Source organism: Microcaecilia unicolor, chromosome 4, assembly GCF_901765095.1.
Source record: "Microcaecilia unicolor chromosome 4, aMicUni1.1, whole genome shotgun sequence".
NCBI classification, from domain to species: domain Eukaryota; kingdom Metazoa; phylum Chordata; class Amphibia; order Gymnophiona; family Siphonopidae; genus Microcaecilia; species Microcaecilia unicolor.
Window position 1 is genome coordinate 161,861,967 of NC_044034.1, and position 12,820 is coordinate 161,874,786.

Sequence of the window (12,820 nt, forward strand, 5' to 3'; positions counted from 1 at the left end):
CAGACAGTCAATGGCATTGTAGTGAATGAGGCTAGTAAGTAATAGCAAAGGTGGGGAAATGTGGAAAGAGATGTGGAGTTCAATAGACAGCAGTGCGGGGCGGGTCAAGAGTGTAAGCTTTCCCAAATAAGAAGGTCTTAAGGTATTTTTTAAAGGTTGGATGATCAGGGGTGATTTTTCACAAATTTGGGTAGACCATTCCACAGTTGTGCGCTAATGTAGGAAAAGGTGCAAGCGTAGGTGGTTTTGTACTTGAGGCCTCTGTAGATAGGGTAATGCAGATTTAGGTACAAGCGAGCTGATCTGTCAAAGTTACGCGGTGGTAAGCTGACAAGGTTGTCCATATACGCTGGGGCCTCACCATACAGAATTTTGTGCACCAGTGTGCAAATTTTAAATGTAATTCAGTCCTTGACAGGGAGCCAATGCAGTTTCTCACGCAGTGGTCTTGAGCTTTCAAACCTCGATTTACCATAAATAAGCCTAGCAGCTGTGTTCTGGGCAGTTTGTAATTTTTTCAGAAGCATGTCCTTGCACCCTGCATATATCCCATTACAGTAATCAAGGCAACTAAGGACGAAAGACTGAATTGAACTTCGAAATACTTCCCTAGGGAAATATGGCTTTACGCGTTTTAGCTTCCAAAGAGAGAAGAACATTTGTCTGGTGGTAGAGATCGTTTGCTGCTCCAGGGGTGCCTGTCTACAATTACACCTAATATTTTTAGTGACTCAGAGATCGGTAAGGCAAGCTCAGGCGTGATTAATGTGGAGGTCGTAAACTTGCTATAGGGTGTAGTGAGGATGAGGCGATGTGTTTTCTCAGCATTGAATTTGAATTTAAAAGTGTTGGCCCAATCCAGCATTGTACGCAACCCAAGCTGTATGTTACTGGTTATTTTGCTCAAGTCTGTTTTAAAAGGAATAGAGAGAGTGATATCCGCATAAATAAATGGGTTGAGACCTAGCTTGGAAAGGGCTGTGGCCAGAGGAACTAACATTAGGTTGAAAAGTGTTGGGGAAAGCGGTGAGCCCTGAGGCACACCACAGCCTGCTTTCCAGCGAGGCGATAGGCTTGAGTTAGAGCTAACTTGGTATGTCCTGGTTATTAAAAAAAAAAAAAAAAAAAAAAAACCCTTCAGCCATGCTAACACATTTCCACTGAGACCAAAATAGTCAAGGAGCTGAAGCAGGATGTCATGGCTCACCATGTCAAAAGCACTAGACATGTCAAATTGTAAAAGCAGAATTTTCTTTTCTACAGCTATTTCCTTTTTAAAGTTGGTCAGGAGGGTGACAAGCACGGTTTCGGTACTATGGAGTGGACGGAATCCTGATTGTGACTCATGTAATATATTGAATTTTTCCAAGTACTCCTTGATCTGTTTGTATACCATGCTCTCCATTAATATGTATTGACTGTGGTGGACTTTGCTACCAGATATCCTGAAGTGGTAGCCTTGTCCTGCATAGAATCAGAGAAAATTGCCACTGCCCTGCTAGAGATATTTTCCCAGGTAGAATATCCACGAGAAATACTCTAAAACCAAGGGTCATAGGTTATGTCTGAGCTGATCCAAAATCTGTGGGCACACTGTGGAGTGAAATCTGTACGTACCACACCATATCACCTTGAAACTTAATGAGTTGGTGGAGAAGTTTAATGGTACATTAAATATATGTTGAAGACTTTCGTAGACAGGAGACCAAGACTGGGAAAAATACTTATCATATGTACTGTTTACATACCTCAGGAGTCTACAGGGTTCTTCCCATTTGAGTTGCTTTATGGCCAGAGGGTGAGAGGGCCCCTTGACCTAATAAGAGAACATTGAGAGGGAAAAGTTGATAACTCTGACACCCCCTGTAATTAAATATGTAGTTAACATTCGGCAGAGATTAGAAGAACTTGTGGGTTTTGTCAGAGATAACTTGCAAGCAGCCCAGACTAAGCAAAAGACCTGGTATGATCATAAGGCCCGAAATAGAGAGTTTTATGAGGTCCAGCAGGTACTTGTTTTGGTCTCAGTTTGTCGCAATAAATTTCAAGCTAATTGAGCGGGACCTTACAAGGTCATAAAATGCCTGAATGATACAAACTATGTTTTATCTATGGACTCTATACAGGAAGCAGAGTACCTTTCATGTAAATATGTTAAAGGCCTATGCAAATCGCACAGCTATGATGCTAACTGTGTGCAGCTTAAAAGAAGAGTGTTAGGATAGTGAGCTCATACCTGACCTAGCAGACGCCTTACTAGAGGGATCTGACACTGAAGAGAGACTGTTTAAATGTATAGACTGTGAAAAAACGTTTAGTCAAAAGGCAGGACTAGAACAACAGGAAACATGTATAAAGGACACACATTTTACATATGCTGTGTGAAAAAGATTTCAGTATGAAAAAGGAGCTAATGCAGCACCCGAGAAGTAATAGAATATGGGAAAAGCTGTATCAATAAAGCAAATATTACAGAATATTAGAAAAACACTGATAATAGAATATCTTCATGTCCTGATTATGACAGTAGCTTCAACCAGGAAGAAAGCTCCACAAGAAATGCAATATTTCACCTAGGAGAGATGAGTTTCAAGTACGGAGTGTAAGAAAAGTTTTCAGTTGCCAGAAACTATTGTCAAAGCAGCATAGAATCCTGTCAGGGAAGAAACCGTTTACGTGTATTGAATGTAGGAAAAGCTTTATTCATAAATCACAGCTAACAAAGCACCAGAGAAATACACACAGGAGTAAAACCATTCACTTGTGTTGAGTGTGGTAAAAGCTTCTGTCAGAAGATACTACTCACTATTCACAAAATGAAGCATACAGGATTAAAACTATTAGCATGTACTGAGTGTGGTAAAAACTTCTGTTATAAGCACCGGAAGGGCAATGAACATGGCAAAGCTGATGGCCTCTCCAGGAAGGAAAAGCCAGATCCGCCCTGACACTGGACTGGCAAGACCCGATAAGCGGTCAGAGGCTGCAGTCCAGGGTCTCTTTCTTGAGGAGGGAGATGTGACAGAACAGTTTGTTTTAAGCCTATCAAATTGTCTTTATTAATTCTGAAGTACATTTGTGTAGTTTGGCCAGCAGGTGATGCATGTTTGTTAAAGCTGTTACAGAAAAGTAAATGCCCTCTTTTAGTTTCACTCGGTGAAGACGTGAATCTACAGTACTGTGGGCAGTATAGTTCTAAAACTGGTTGACTGGGCTTTGATTGGCCTGAAGTTTGAAATTACCCAGCAGTTGTTGCTGGCGGTTGCTTCAGTCTTAGCCCGGGAGAAAAGAGAGACACATCTCTCTGCTGAGGCTCGGTGAATTATAGGTCCTGCTGAGGCTCGGTGAATTATAGGTCCTGCTGAGGCTCGGTGAATTATAGGTCCTGATCTTCCCAGGCACTGTTTAGACAGCATGCAAATGTTTAGTTAGTGTTATAATTGACCCATATTTCAGTTACCTGTTATTGTTTGCTAATTGCATTTTGTTTGTTCCACTGTTCAATTTTTAAGACAATAAACAATATTTAGTTTATTGCCCCTGTGTCTGGACTGATAAAGAATCATGATGGTTTGTGTGTTGGGTCTGTTAGCACTTTCTCTGGGAACTGTAGGACCATTGGGAGTGTGGCTTCAGTAATCTAGAGATCACTGGGGATAATTTGAGTGGGAGACTCGCCAGAGGCGGTTGTGACCCAGTTGGTGGGAGGAGGGTGCTAGTGTAGAGCACAAGCGGCAGGTGCAGGCGGACCTGAGCTGTGCTGGGGATAGACCTCTAAGTAGTTGCGGGGTAACCCCAGGTGGTTGGCTAGGTATTTCACGACAGTTACTATAAAGTTCTTTAACTTTTTCTTTTCTTATTTTCTTGTGGACATTGTGCTCTAAAATTGCTGCGTTATTCCTAGCTGTGGATAGTATGTTTAGGCAGGGGTCAAAAGGTGCACGGGTCCTTTGTAATCTTCAGTTTCTCATTCAAATATATGCTGTATGTATGTATTTCAATTACTTCTCATCCTGGCGTGACAGATGCCACAAATTACAATAGCGTAACTGAGTTTATAATATCTTTCCTTTGCGTTTGACCTGAACAGGAAGCTACGTTCTGCATGGTGCTCCGTGGAGCTCGCATGGGCCAAGCCATGCTCAGTGATGTGCTACAGGCTGGGTGTGTTCCTGTTTTCATTGCAGACTCCTATATTCTGCCATTCTCTGAGGTCCTGGACTGGAAGAGGTGAGTACCGTGGGATTCTCTTCTAAGTTGGAAGCCAGATTTCCTTGTGTTGTAGAAGAAAACCCTCAAGAGAATGGGCCCTTTGTGCCCAGTAATTGAATAGTTGTGGCTTGTCTGTTTAGGTAACCTCTATAAAGTATATGAATGGAGTGGAGGAGTGGCCTAGTGGTTAGGGTGGTGGACTCTGGTCCTGGTGAACTGAGGAACTGAATTCAATTCCCACTTCAGGCACAGGCAGCTCCTTGTGACTCTGGGCAAGTCACTTAACCCTCCATTGCCCCAGGTACAAATAAGTACCTGTATATGTAAGCCGCATTGAGCCTGCCATGAGTGGGAAAGTGCGGGGTACAAATGTAATAAAAAAAAAATTAGGTGAATATTAGAATAAGCACCTTATATCCAAAGAAACACCTCAGTTACTTAGTACTGTATTTGCAGTCACTTCTGTACCCGCTCCGCCGAACGCCTCTGGCGGAAATCTCGGGCCCTTGCTGATTTCTTACACTTTAAGTTCATGCTGACCTCCTTCCAATCTGCTCTTTTACGTACCAAACAGGATTATTATATCCAACTGACCAACTCTCTTGGCTCTAATCCTCGACTTCTCTTCACCACATTGAACTCTCTCCTCAAGGTGCCCCCTCCCCCAACTCCCCCTTCATTATCTCCTCAGACCCTTGCTGAATTCTTTCACAACAAGGTTCAAAAGATAAACCTTGCTTTCTCTACCTCACCACCTCTCCCTCCACTAGTCCGTTCCCCTCTCTCTCCTTCTCATTACCTTTCCTCCTTTCCTGAAGTTACTATTGAGGAAACTACACTTCTCCTTTCTTCCTCAAAATGTACCACCTGTTCTCCGAGGACAAGCAGGCTGCTTGTTCTCACGACTGGGTTGACGTCCGCGGCAGCCCCCACCAACCGGAAGAAGCTTCGCGGGACGGTCGGCACGCAGGGCACGGCCACCGCGCATGCGCGGCCGTCTTCCCGCCCGTGCGCGACCGCTCCCGCCAGTTACTTTTTTTCCGCGACTGGAGAGAGTTGTGCAATTGCCTCTCTCTCCGTTCAGCCGCCGGATTTTTCGACCGCGTTTACGCGGATCGTTGCTTTGGATTCCCGTTCGGTTCCTTTTTCTTTTCTTTCTTTGTATTGTTAAAAAAAAAAAAGATTTTCGCGCGTGTGGAGCACGCGCTCCCCTTTTCCCTCGCTTCCAGCGGGGACGCCTCGTTGCGGCCTAGTGGCCGCTCAGTCGGCTAGTTTTTTCGTGGTGTGATTTTAGCCACCATTGCCGACTTTGACTTCGCCGACGCGATTTTTCCGTCGATGTCCTCGAAGGTCCCGAGTGGATTTAAAAAGTGTGGTCGCTGCGGCCGGCCGATCTCGCAGACCGACACCCACGCTTGGTGCCTCCAGTGCCTCGGGCCGGAGCACAATCTCAAGTCGTGCGCGCTGTGTCTCGGTCTCCGGAAACGGACTCAGGTTGCGAGGCAAGTTCTGCGGGACCGTCTTTTTGGAACTTGCGCCGGCCCCTCGACGTCGACCTCGACGGCATCGGTATCGAAGGCCGGGTCTTCGGTACCGGTATCGATGCCCGAGACATCGGCACCGATGGCAGCGACCCCAGGAGAACAGGTCCCGTCGGCCCGCCGGTGAGAGTGGGGTTGAGAGGCCGCGTGGGCAGTCGGCCCCGGTCACTCCCTCAGCTCGTGAGCCACGGGACCGAACCCTGTCGGACCCGGTACCTCGAGACCGAGGGGGATCGACCTCCTCCTCCTCCATGCCCTCCGGCGCCGGTGACGTGCACCGGAAAAAAGATAAGAAGCGCCGTCACCGGGAGCCCTCGGTGCACCCTGAAGAGGAGTCGACGCCGAAGCGTCATCGCAGAGAGGAGAGATCTCCGTCGGTGGTGGAGGTACCGACGCGTCGGGGTTCCGGCACCTCGGTGCCGTCTCCTGGCCCCCAGCAGCTTCTGGCACCGACACCCTTACCGGCCCCACCGCCTTTCCCGGCAGCGGGCCTGGACGAGTGCCTCAGAGCCATCCTTCCGGGGATCCTGGAAGGGCTGATGCGCCAGGCTGTGCCGGCGTCGGGGGTGCTTGCGCCCCCGGCGCCGATGACTGTGGCGCCGGCGAGCTCTAGCCCGGCGCCGGGGCTGTCGACACCGCCGCCGCTTGCGGTGCCGGTCTCGACCGCCACGCAGGTGGAGTCCCCGTCGACGTCGATGGAGGGAGCTCCGTCCCCGCCGGCGCGGGAGTCCACCGCTCGACGACACCGAGACCTCGGTGCCTCGACGTCGAGCCGGGCCCGGTACCGGACTCAGCTACATGAGCTAATGTCCGATACCGAGGATGAGGACTCGTGGGGGGAAGAGGAGGACCCGAGATATTTCTCCTCAGAGGAGTCTACGGGCCTTCCCTCGGACCCCACGCCGTCACCGGAGAGGAAGCTCTCACCTCCTGAGAGTCTCTCCTTTGCCTCCTTTGTGCGGGATATGTCTATAAGCATTCCCTTTCCCGTGGTCTCTGTGGAAGAGCCGAGGGCCGAGATGCTCGAGGTCCTCGACTATCCATCACCACCTAGAGAGTCCTCCACGGTACCGCTGCACAATGTCCTGAAGGAGACGCTGCTTCGGAACTGGGTGCGACCACTAACTAACCCCACCATTCCCAAGAAAGCAGAGTCCCAGTACAGGATCCACTCTGACCCAGAGCTCATGCGGCCCCAGTTGCCCCATGACTCAGCGGTCGTGGATTCTGCTCTCAAGAGGGCACGGAGTTCGAGGGATACCACCTCGGCGCCCCCGGGGCGGGAGTCTCGCACTCTGGACTCATTTGGGAGGAAGGCCTACCAATCCTCCATGCTCGTGACCCGCATCCAATCTTACCTGCTCTATATGAGCATCCACATGCGGACCAATGTGCAACAGCTGGCGGACCTGGTCGATAAGCTCCCGCCGGAGCAGTCCAGGCCATATCAGGAGGTGGTCAGGCAGCTGAAGGCGTGCAGAAAGTTCCTGTCCAGGGGGATTTTTGACACCTGTGACGTGGCATCTCGTGCTGCGGCCCAAGGTATAGTGATGCGCAGGCTCTCATGGCTGCGTGCCTCTGACCTGGACAACCGCACCCAGCAGAGACTGGCTGACGTCCCTTGCCGGGGGGATAATATTTTTGGCGAGAAGGTCGAGCAGATGGTTGACCAACTGCATCAGCGGGAAACCGCTCTCGACAAGCTCTCCCACCGGGCGCCTTCAGCACCCGCCCCCGCGGGCGGGCGTTTTTCCCGGGCTCGGCAGGCTGCACCCTATTCTTTTGCGAAGCGTAGGTACAACCAGCCGGCCCGAAGGCCTCGTCAGGCACAGGGACAGCCCCAGCGCGCTCGTTCCCGTCAACAGCGTGCGCCTAAGCAGCCCCCTGCGCCTCCACAGCAAAAGCCGGGGACGGGCTTTTGACTGGATCCACGGGAACATAGCCGCCCTACAAGTGTCCGTACCGGACGACCTGCCGGTCGGAGGGAGGTTAAAATTCTTTCACCAAAGGTGGCCTCTCATAACCTCCGACCAGTGGGTTCTCCAAATAGTGCGGTGCGGATACGCCCTGAATTTGACCTCCCTGCCTCCAAATTGTCCTCCGGGAGCTCAGTCTTTCAGCTCCCATCACAAGCAGGTACTTGCAGAGGAACTCTCCGCCCTTCTCAGCGCCAATGCGGTCGAGCCCGTACCACCCGGGCAGGAAGGGCAGGGATTCTATTCCAGGTACTTCCTTGTGGAAAAGAAAACAGGGGGGATGCGTCCCATCCTAGACCTGAGAGGCCTGAACAAATTCCTGGTCAAAGAAAAGTTCAGGATGCTTTCCTTGGGCACCCTTCTGCCAATGATTCAGAAAAACGATTGGCTATGTTCCCTGGATTTAAAGGACGCATACACTCACATCCCGATACTGCCAGCTCACAGACAGTATCTCAGATTCCGCCTGGGCGCACGGCACTTTCAGTATTGTGTGCTGCCCTTTGGGCTCGCCTCTGCCCCACGAGTGTTTACAAAGTGCCTCGTGGTGGTAGCGGCCTACCTACGCAAGCTGGGAGTGCACGTGTTCCCATATCTCGACGATTGGCTGGTCAAGAACACCTCGGAGGCAGGAGCCCTCCGGTCCATGCAGTGCACTATTCAACTTCTGGAGCTGCTGGGGTTTGTGATAAATTACCCAAAGTCCCATCTCCAGCCAACTCAGTCTCTGGAATTCATAGGAGCGCTGCTGAATTCCCAGACGGTTCAGGCCTACCTTCCCGAAGCGAGGGCCACCAATCTCTTGGCCCTGGCTTCGCAGACCAGAGCGTCTCAGCAGATCACAGCTCGGCAGATGTTGAGACTTCTGGGTCATATGGCCTCCACAGTTCATGTGACTCCCATGGCTCGTCTTCACATGAGATCTGCTCAATGGACCCTAGCTTCCCAGTGGTTCCAAGCCACCGGGAATCTAGAGGACGTCATCCGCCTCTCCACCAGTTGCCGCACTTCACTGCTCTGGTGGACCATACGGACCAATTTGACCCTGGGACGTCCATTCCAAATTCCGCAGCCCACGAAAGTGCTGATGACGGATGCATCCCGCCTGGGGTGGGGAGCCCATGTCGATGGGCTTCACACCCAGGGTCTGTGGTCCCTCCAGGAAAAGGATCTGCAGATCAACCTCCTGGAGCTCCGAGCGATCTGGAACGCACTGAAGGCTTTCAGAGATCGGCTGTCCTGCCAAATTATCCAAATTCGGACAGACAATCAGGTTGCAATGTATTACGTCAACAAGCAGGGGGGCACCGGATCTCGCCCCCTGTGTCAGGAAGCCGTCGGTATGTGGCGTTGGGCGTGTCGCTTCGGCATGCTTCTCCAAGCCACGTACCTGGCAGGCGTAAACAACAGTCTGGCCGACAGACTGAGCAGAGTCATGCAACCGCACGAGTGGTCGCTCCATTCCAGAGTGGTACGCAAGATCTTCCGAGAGTGGGGCACCCCCTCGGTGGATCTTTTCGCCTCTCAGACCAACCACAAGCTGCCTCTGTTCTGTTCCAGGCTTCAGACACACGGCAGGCTAGCGTCAGATGCCTTTCTCCTTCATTGGGGGACCGGCCTCCTGTATGCTTATCCTCCCATACCTTTGGTGGGGAAGACCTTACTGAAGCTCAAGCAAGACCGCAGCACCATGATTCTGATAGCGCCCTTTTGGCCCCGTCAGATCTGGTTCCCTCTTCTTCTGGAGTTGTCCTCCGAAGAACCGTGGAGATTGGAGTGTTTTCCGACTCTCATTTCGCAGAACGACGGAGCGTTGCTGCACCCCAACCTTCAATCCCTGGCTCTCACGGCCTGGATGTTGAGGGCGTAGACTTCGCTGCGTTGGGTCTGTCTGAGGGTGTCTCCCGGGTCTTGCTTGCCTCTAGGAAGGATTCCACTAAAAAGAGTTACTTTTTCAAGTGGAGGAGGTTTGTCGTTTGGTGTGAGAGCAAGGCCCTAGAACCTCGTTCTTGCCCTGCACAGAACCTGCTTGAATACCTTCTGCACTTATCAGAGTCTGGCCTCAAGACCAACTCAGTAAGGAATCACCTTAGTGCGATTAGTGCTTACCATTATCGTGTGGAAGGTAAAGCCATCTCTGGAGAGCCTTTAGTCGTTCGATTCATGAGAGGTTTGCTTTTGTCAAAGCCCCCTATCAAGCCTCCTACTGTGTCATGGGATCTCAACGTCGTCCTCACCCAGCTGATGAAACCTCCTTTTGAGCCACTGAATACCTGCCATCTGAAGTACTTGACCTGGAAGGTCATTTTCTTGGTGGCAGTTACTTCAGCTCGTAGGGTCAGTGAGCTTCAAGCCCTGGTAGCTCATGCTCCATATACCAAATTTCATCACAACAGAGTAGTGCTCCGCACCCACCCAAAGTTCCTGCCGAAGGTGGTGTCGGAGTTCCATCTTAACCAGTCAATTGTCTTGCCAACATTCTTCCCCAGGCCGCATACCCGCCCTGCTGAACGTCAGTTGCACACATTGGACTGCAAGAGAGCATCGGCCTTCTACTTGGAGCGGACACAGCCCAACAGACAGTCCGCCCAATTGTTTATTTCTTTCGACCCTAACAGGCTAGGGGTCGCTGTCGGGAAACGCACCATCTCCAATTGGCTAGCAGACTGCATTTCCTTCACTTACGCCCAGGCTGGGCTGACTCTTGAGGGTCATGTCACGGCTCATAGTGTCAGAGCCATGGCAGCGTCGGTGGCCCACTTGAAGTCAGCCACTATTGAAGAGATCTGCAAGGCTGCGACGTGGTCATCTGTCCACACATTCACATCTCATTACTGCCTCCAGCAGGATACCCGACGCGACAGTCGGTTCGGGCAGTCGGTGCTGCAGAATCTGTTTGGGGTGTAAATCCAACTCCACCCTCCAGGACCCGAATTTATTCTGGTCAGGCTGCACTCTCAGTTAGTTGTTCTTCGTAGGTCAATTTCTGTTGTTCCCTCGCCGTTGCGAGGTTCAATTGACCTGGGTTCTTGTTTTGAGTGAGCCTGAGAGCTAGGGATACCCCAGTCGTGAGAACAAGCAGCCTGCTTGTCCTCGGAGAAAGGGTATGATACATACCTGTAGCAGTTGTTCTCCGAGGACAGCAGGCTGATTGTTCTCACCTACCCTCCCTCCTCCCCTTTGGAGTTGTGTGTTTCATCTTTTGCTAGTCATTCAACTGGCGGGAGCGGTCGCGCACGGGCGGGAAGACGGCCGCGCATGCGCGGTGGGCGTGCCCTGCGTGCCGACCGTCCCGCGAAGCTTCTTCCGGTTGGTGGGGGCTGCCGCGGACGTCAACCCAGTCGTGAGAACAATCAGCCTGCTGTCCTCGGAGAACAACTGCTACAGGTATGTATCATACCCTTTCCTCTGATCCCATTCCCACCCACCTTCTTAATGCCATCTCTCCTGCTCTTATTCCTTTTATCTGTCACATTCTCAACCTCTCACTTTCCACTGCGACTGTCCCTGCTGCCTTTAAGCATGCTGTGGTCACACCTCTCCTTAAGAAGCCTTCACTCGACCCTACTTGTCCCTCTAATTACCGACCCATCTCCCTCCTTCCTTTTCTCTCCAAATTACTTGAGCGTGCTGTTCACCACCGCTGCCTTGATTTTCTTTCCTCACATGCTATTCTTGACCCACTACAATCTGGTTTTCGCCCTCTCCACTCAACCGAAACTGCCCTTACTAAAGTCTCCAATGACCTATTACTGGCTAAATCCAGAGGTCAATATTCCATCCTCATTCTTCTTGATCTTTCTGCTGCTTTTGACACTGTCGATCACTACATACTTCTCGATACCCTGTCCTCACTTGGATTCCAGGGCTCTGTCCTTTCCTGGTTCTCTTCCTACCTCTCCCTCCGCACCTTTAGTGTTCACTCTGGTGGATCCTCTTCTACTTCTATCCCTCTGCCTGTCGGTGTACCTCAGGGTTCTGTTCTTGGTCCCCTCCTCTTTTTTATCTACACTTCTTCCCTTGGTTCATTAATCTCATCCCATGGCTTTTCCTACCATCTGTATGCTGATGACTCCCAAATCTACCTTTCTACCCCTGATATCTCACCTTGCATCCAAACCAAAGTTTCAGCGTGCTTGTCTGACATTGCTGTCTGGATATCTCAACGCCACCTGAAATTAAATATGACCAAAACCGAGCTTCTCATTCCCCCCCCCACCCCCCCAAACCCACCTCCCCGCTCCCCCCGTTTTCTATTTCTGTTGATGGCTCTCTCATTCTCCCTGTCTCCTCAGCCCGAAACCTTGGGGTCATCTTTGACTCTTCTCTCTCCTTCTCTGCTCATATCCAGCAGATTGCCAAGACCTGTCGTTTCTTTCTTTACAACATCCGTAAAATCCGCCCCTTTCTTTCTGAGCACTCTACCAAAACCCTCATCCACACCCTTGTCACCTCTCGTTTAGACTACTGCAATCTGCTTCTTGCTGGCCTCCCACTTAGTCACCTCTCCCCTCTCCAGTCGGTTCAAAACTCTGCTGCCCGTCTCATCTTCCGCCAGGGTCGCTTTACTCATACTACCCCTCTCCTCAAGACCCTTCACTGGCTCCCTATCCGTTTTCGCATCCTGTTCAAACTTCTTCTACTAACCTATAAATGTACTCACTCTGCTGCTCCCCAGTATCTCTCCACACTCGTCCATCCCTACACCCCTTCCCGTGCACTCCGCTCCATGGATAAATCCTTATCTGTTCCCTTCTCCACTACTGCCAACTCCAGACTTCGCGCCTTTTGTCTCGCTGCACCCTACGCCTGGAATAAACTTCCTGAGCCCCTACGTCTTGCCCCATCCTTGGCCACCTTTAAATCTAGACTGAAAGCCCACCTCTTTAACATTGCTTTTGACTTGTAACCACTTGTAACCACTCGCCTCCACCTACCCTCCTCTCTTCCTTCCCGTTCACATTAATTGATTTGATTTGCTTACTTTATTTATTTTTTGTCTATTAGATTGTAAGCTCTTTGAGCAGGGACTGTCTTTCTTCTATGTTTGTGCAGCGCTGCGTATGCTTTGTAGCGCTATAGAAATGCTAA

The 12,820-nt window shown here is 50.7% G+C and overlaps 1 protein-coding gene across 2 annotated transcripts in view; it reads left to right on the top strand.

Moving 5' to 3' along the window:
- EXT2 (exostosin glycosyltransferase 2) overlaps window positions 1-12,820 on the top strand; it is a 178,532-nt gene that overhangs the window by 23,166 nt on the left and 142,546 nt on the right. For both annotated transcript variants that reach the window (XM_030200819.1, XM_030200820.1), the window contains exon 6: window positions 4,091-4,230. In XM_030200819.1, the coding sequence (XP_030056679.1) occupies window positions 4,091-4,230 (140 nt within the window). The remainder of the gene's footprint in view (window positions 1-4,090; window positions 4,231-12,820) is intronic.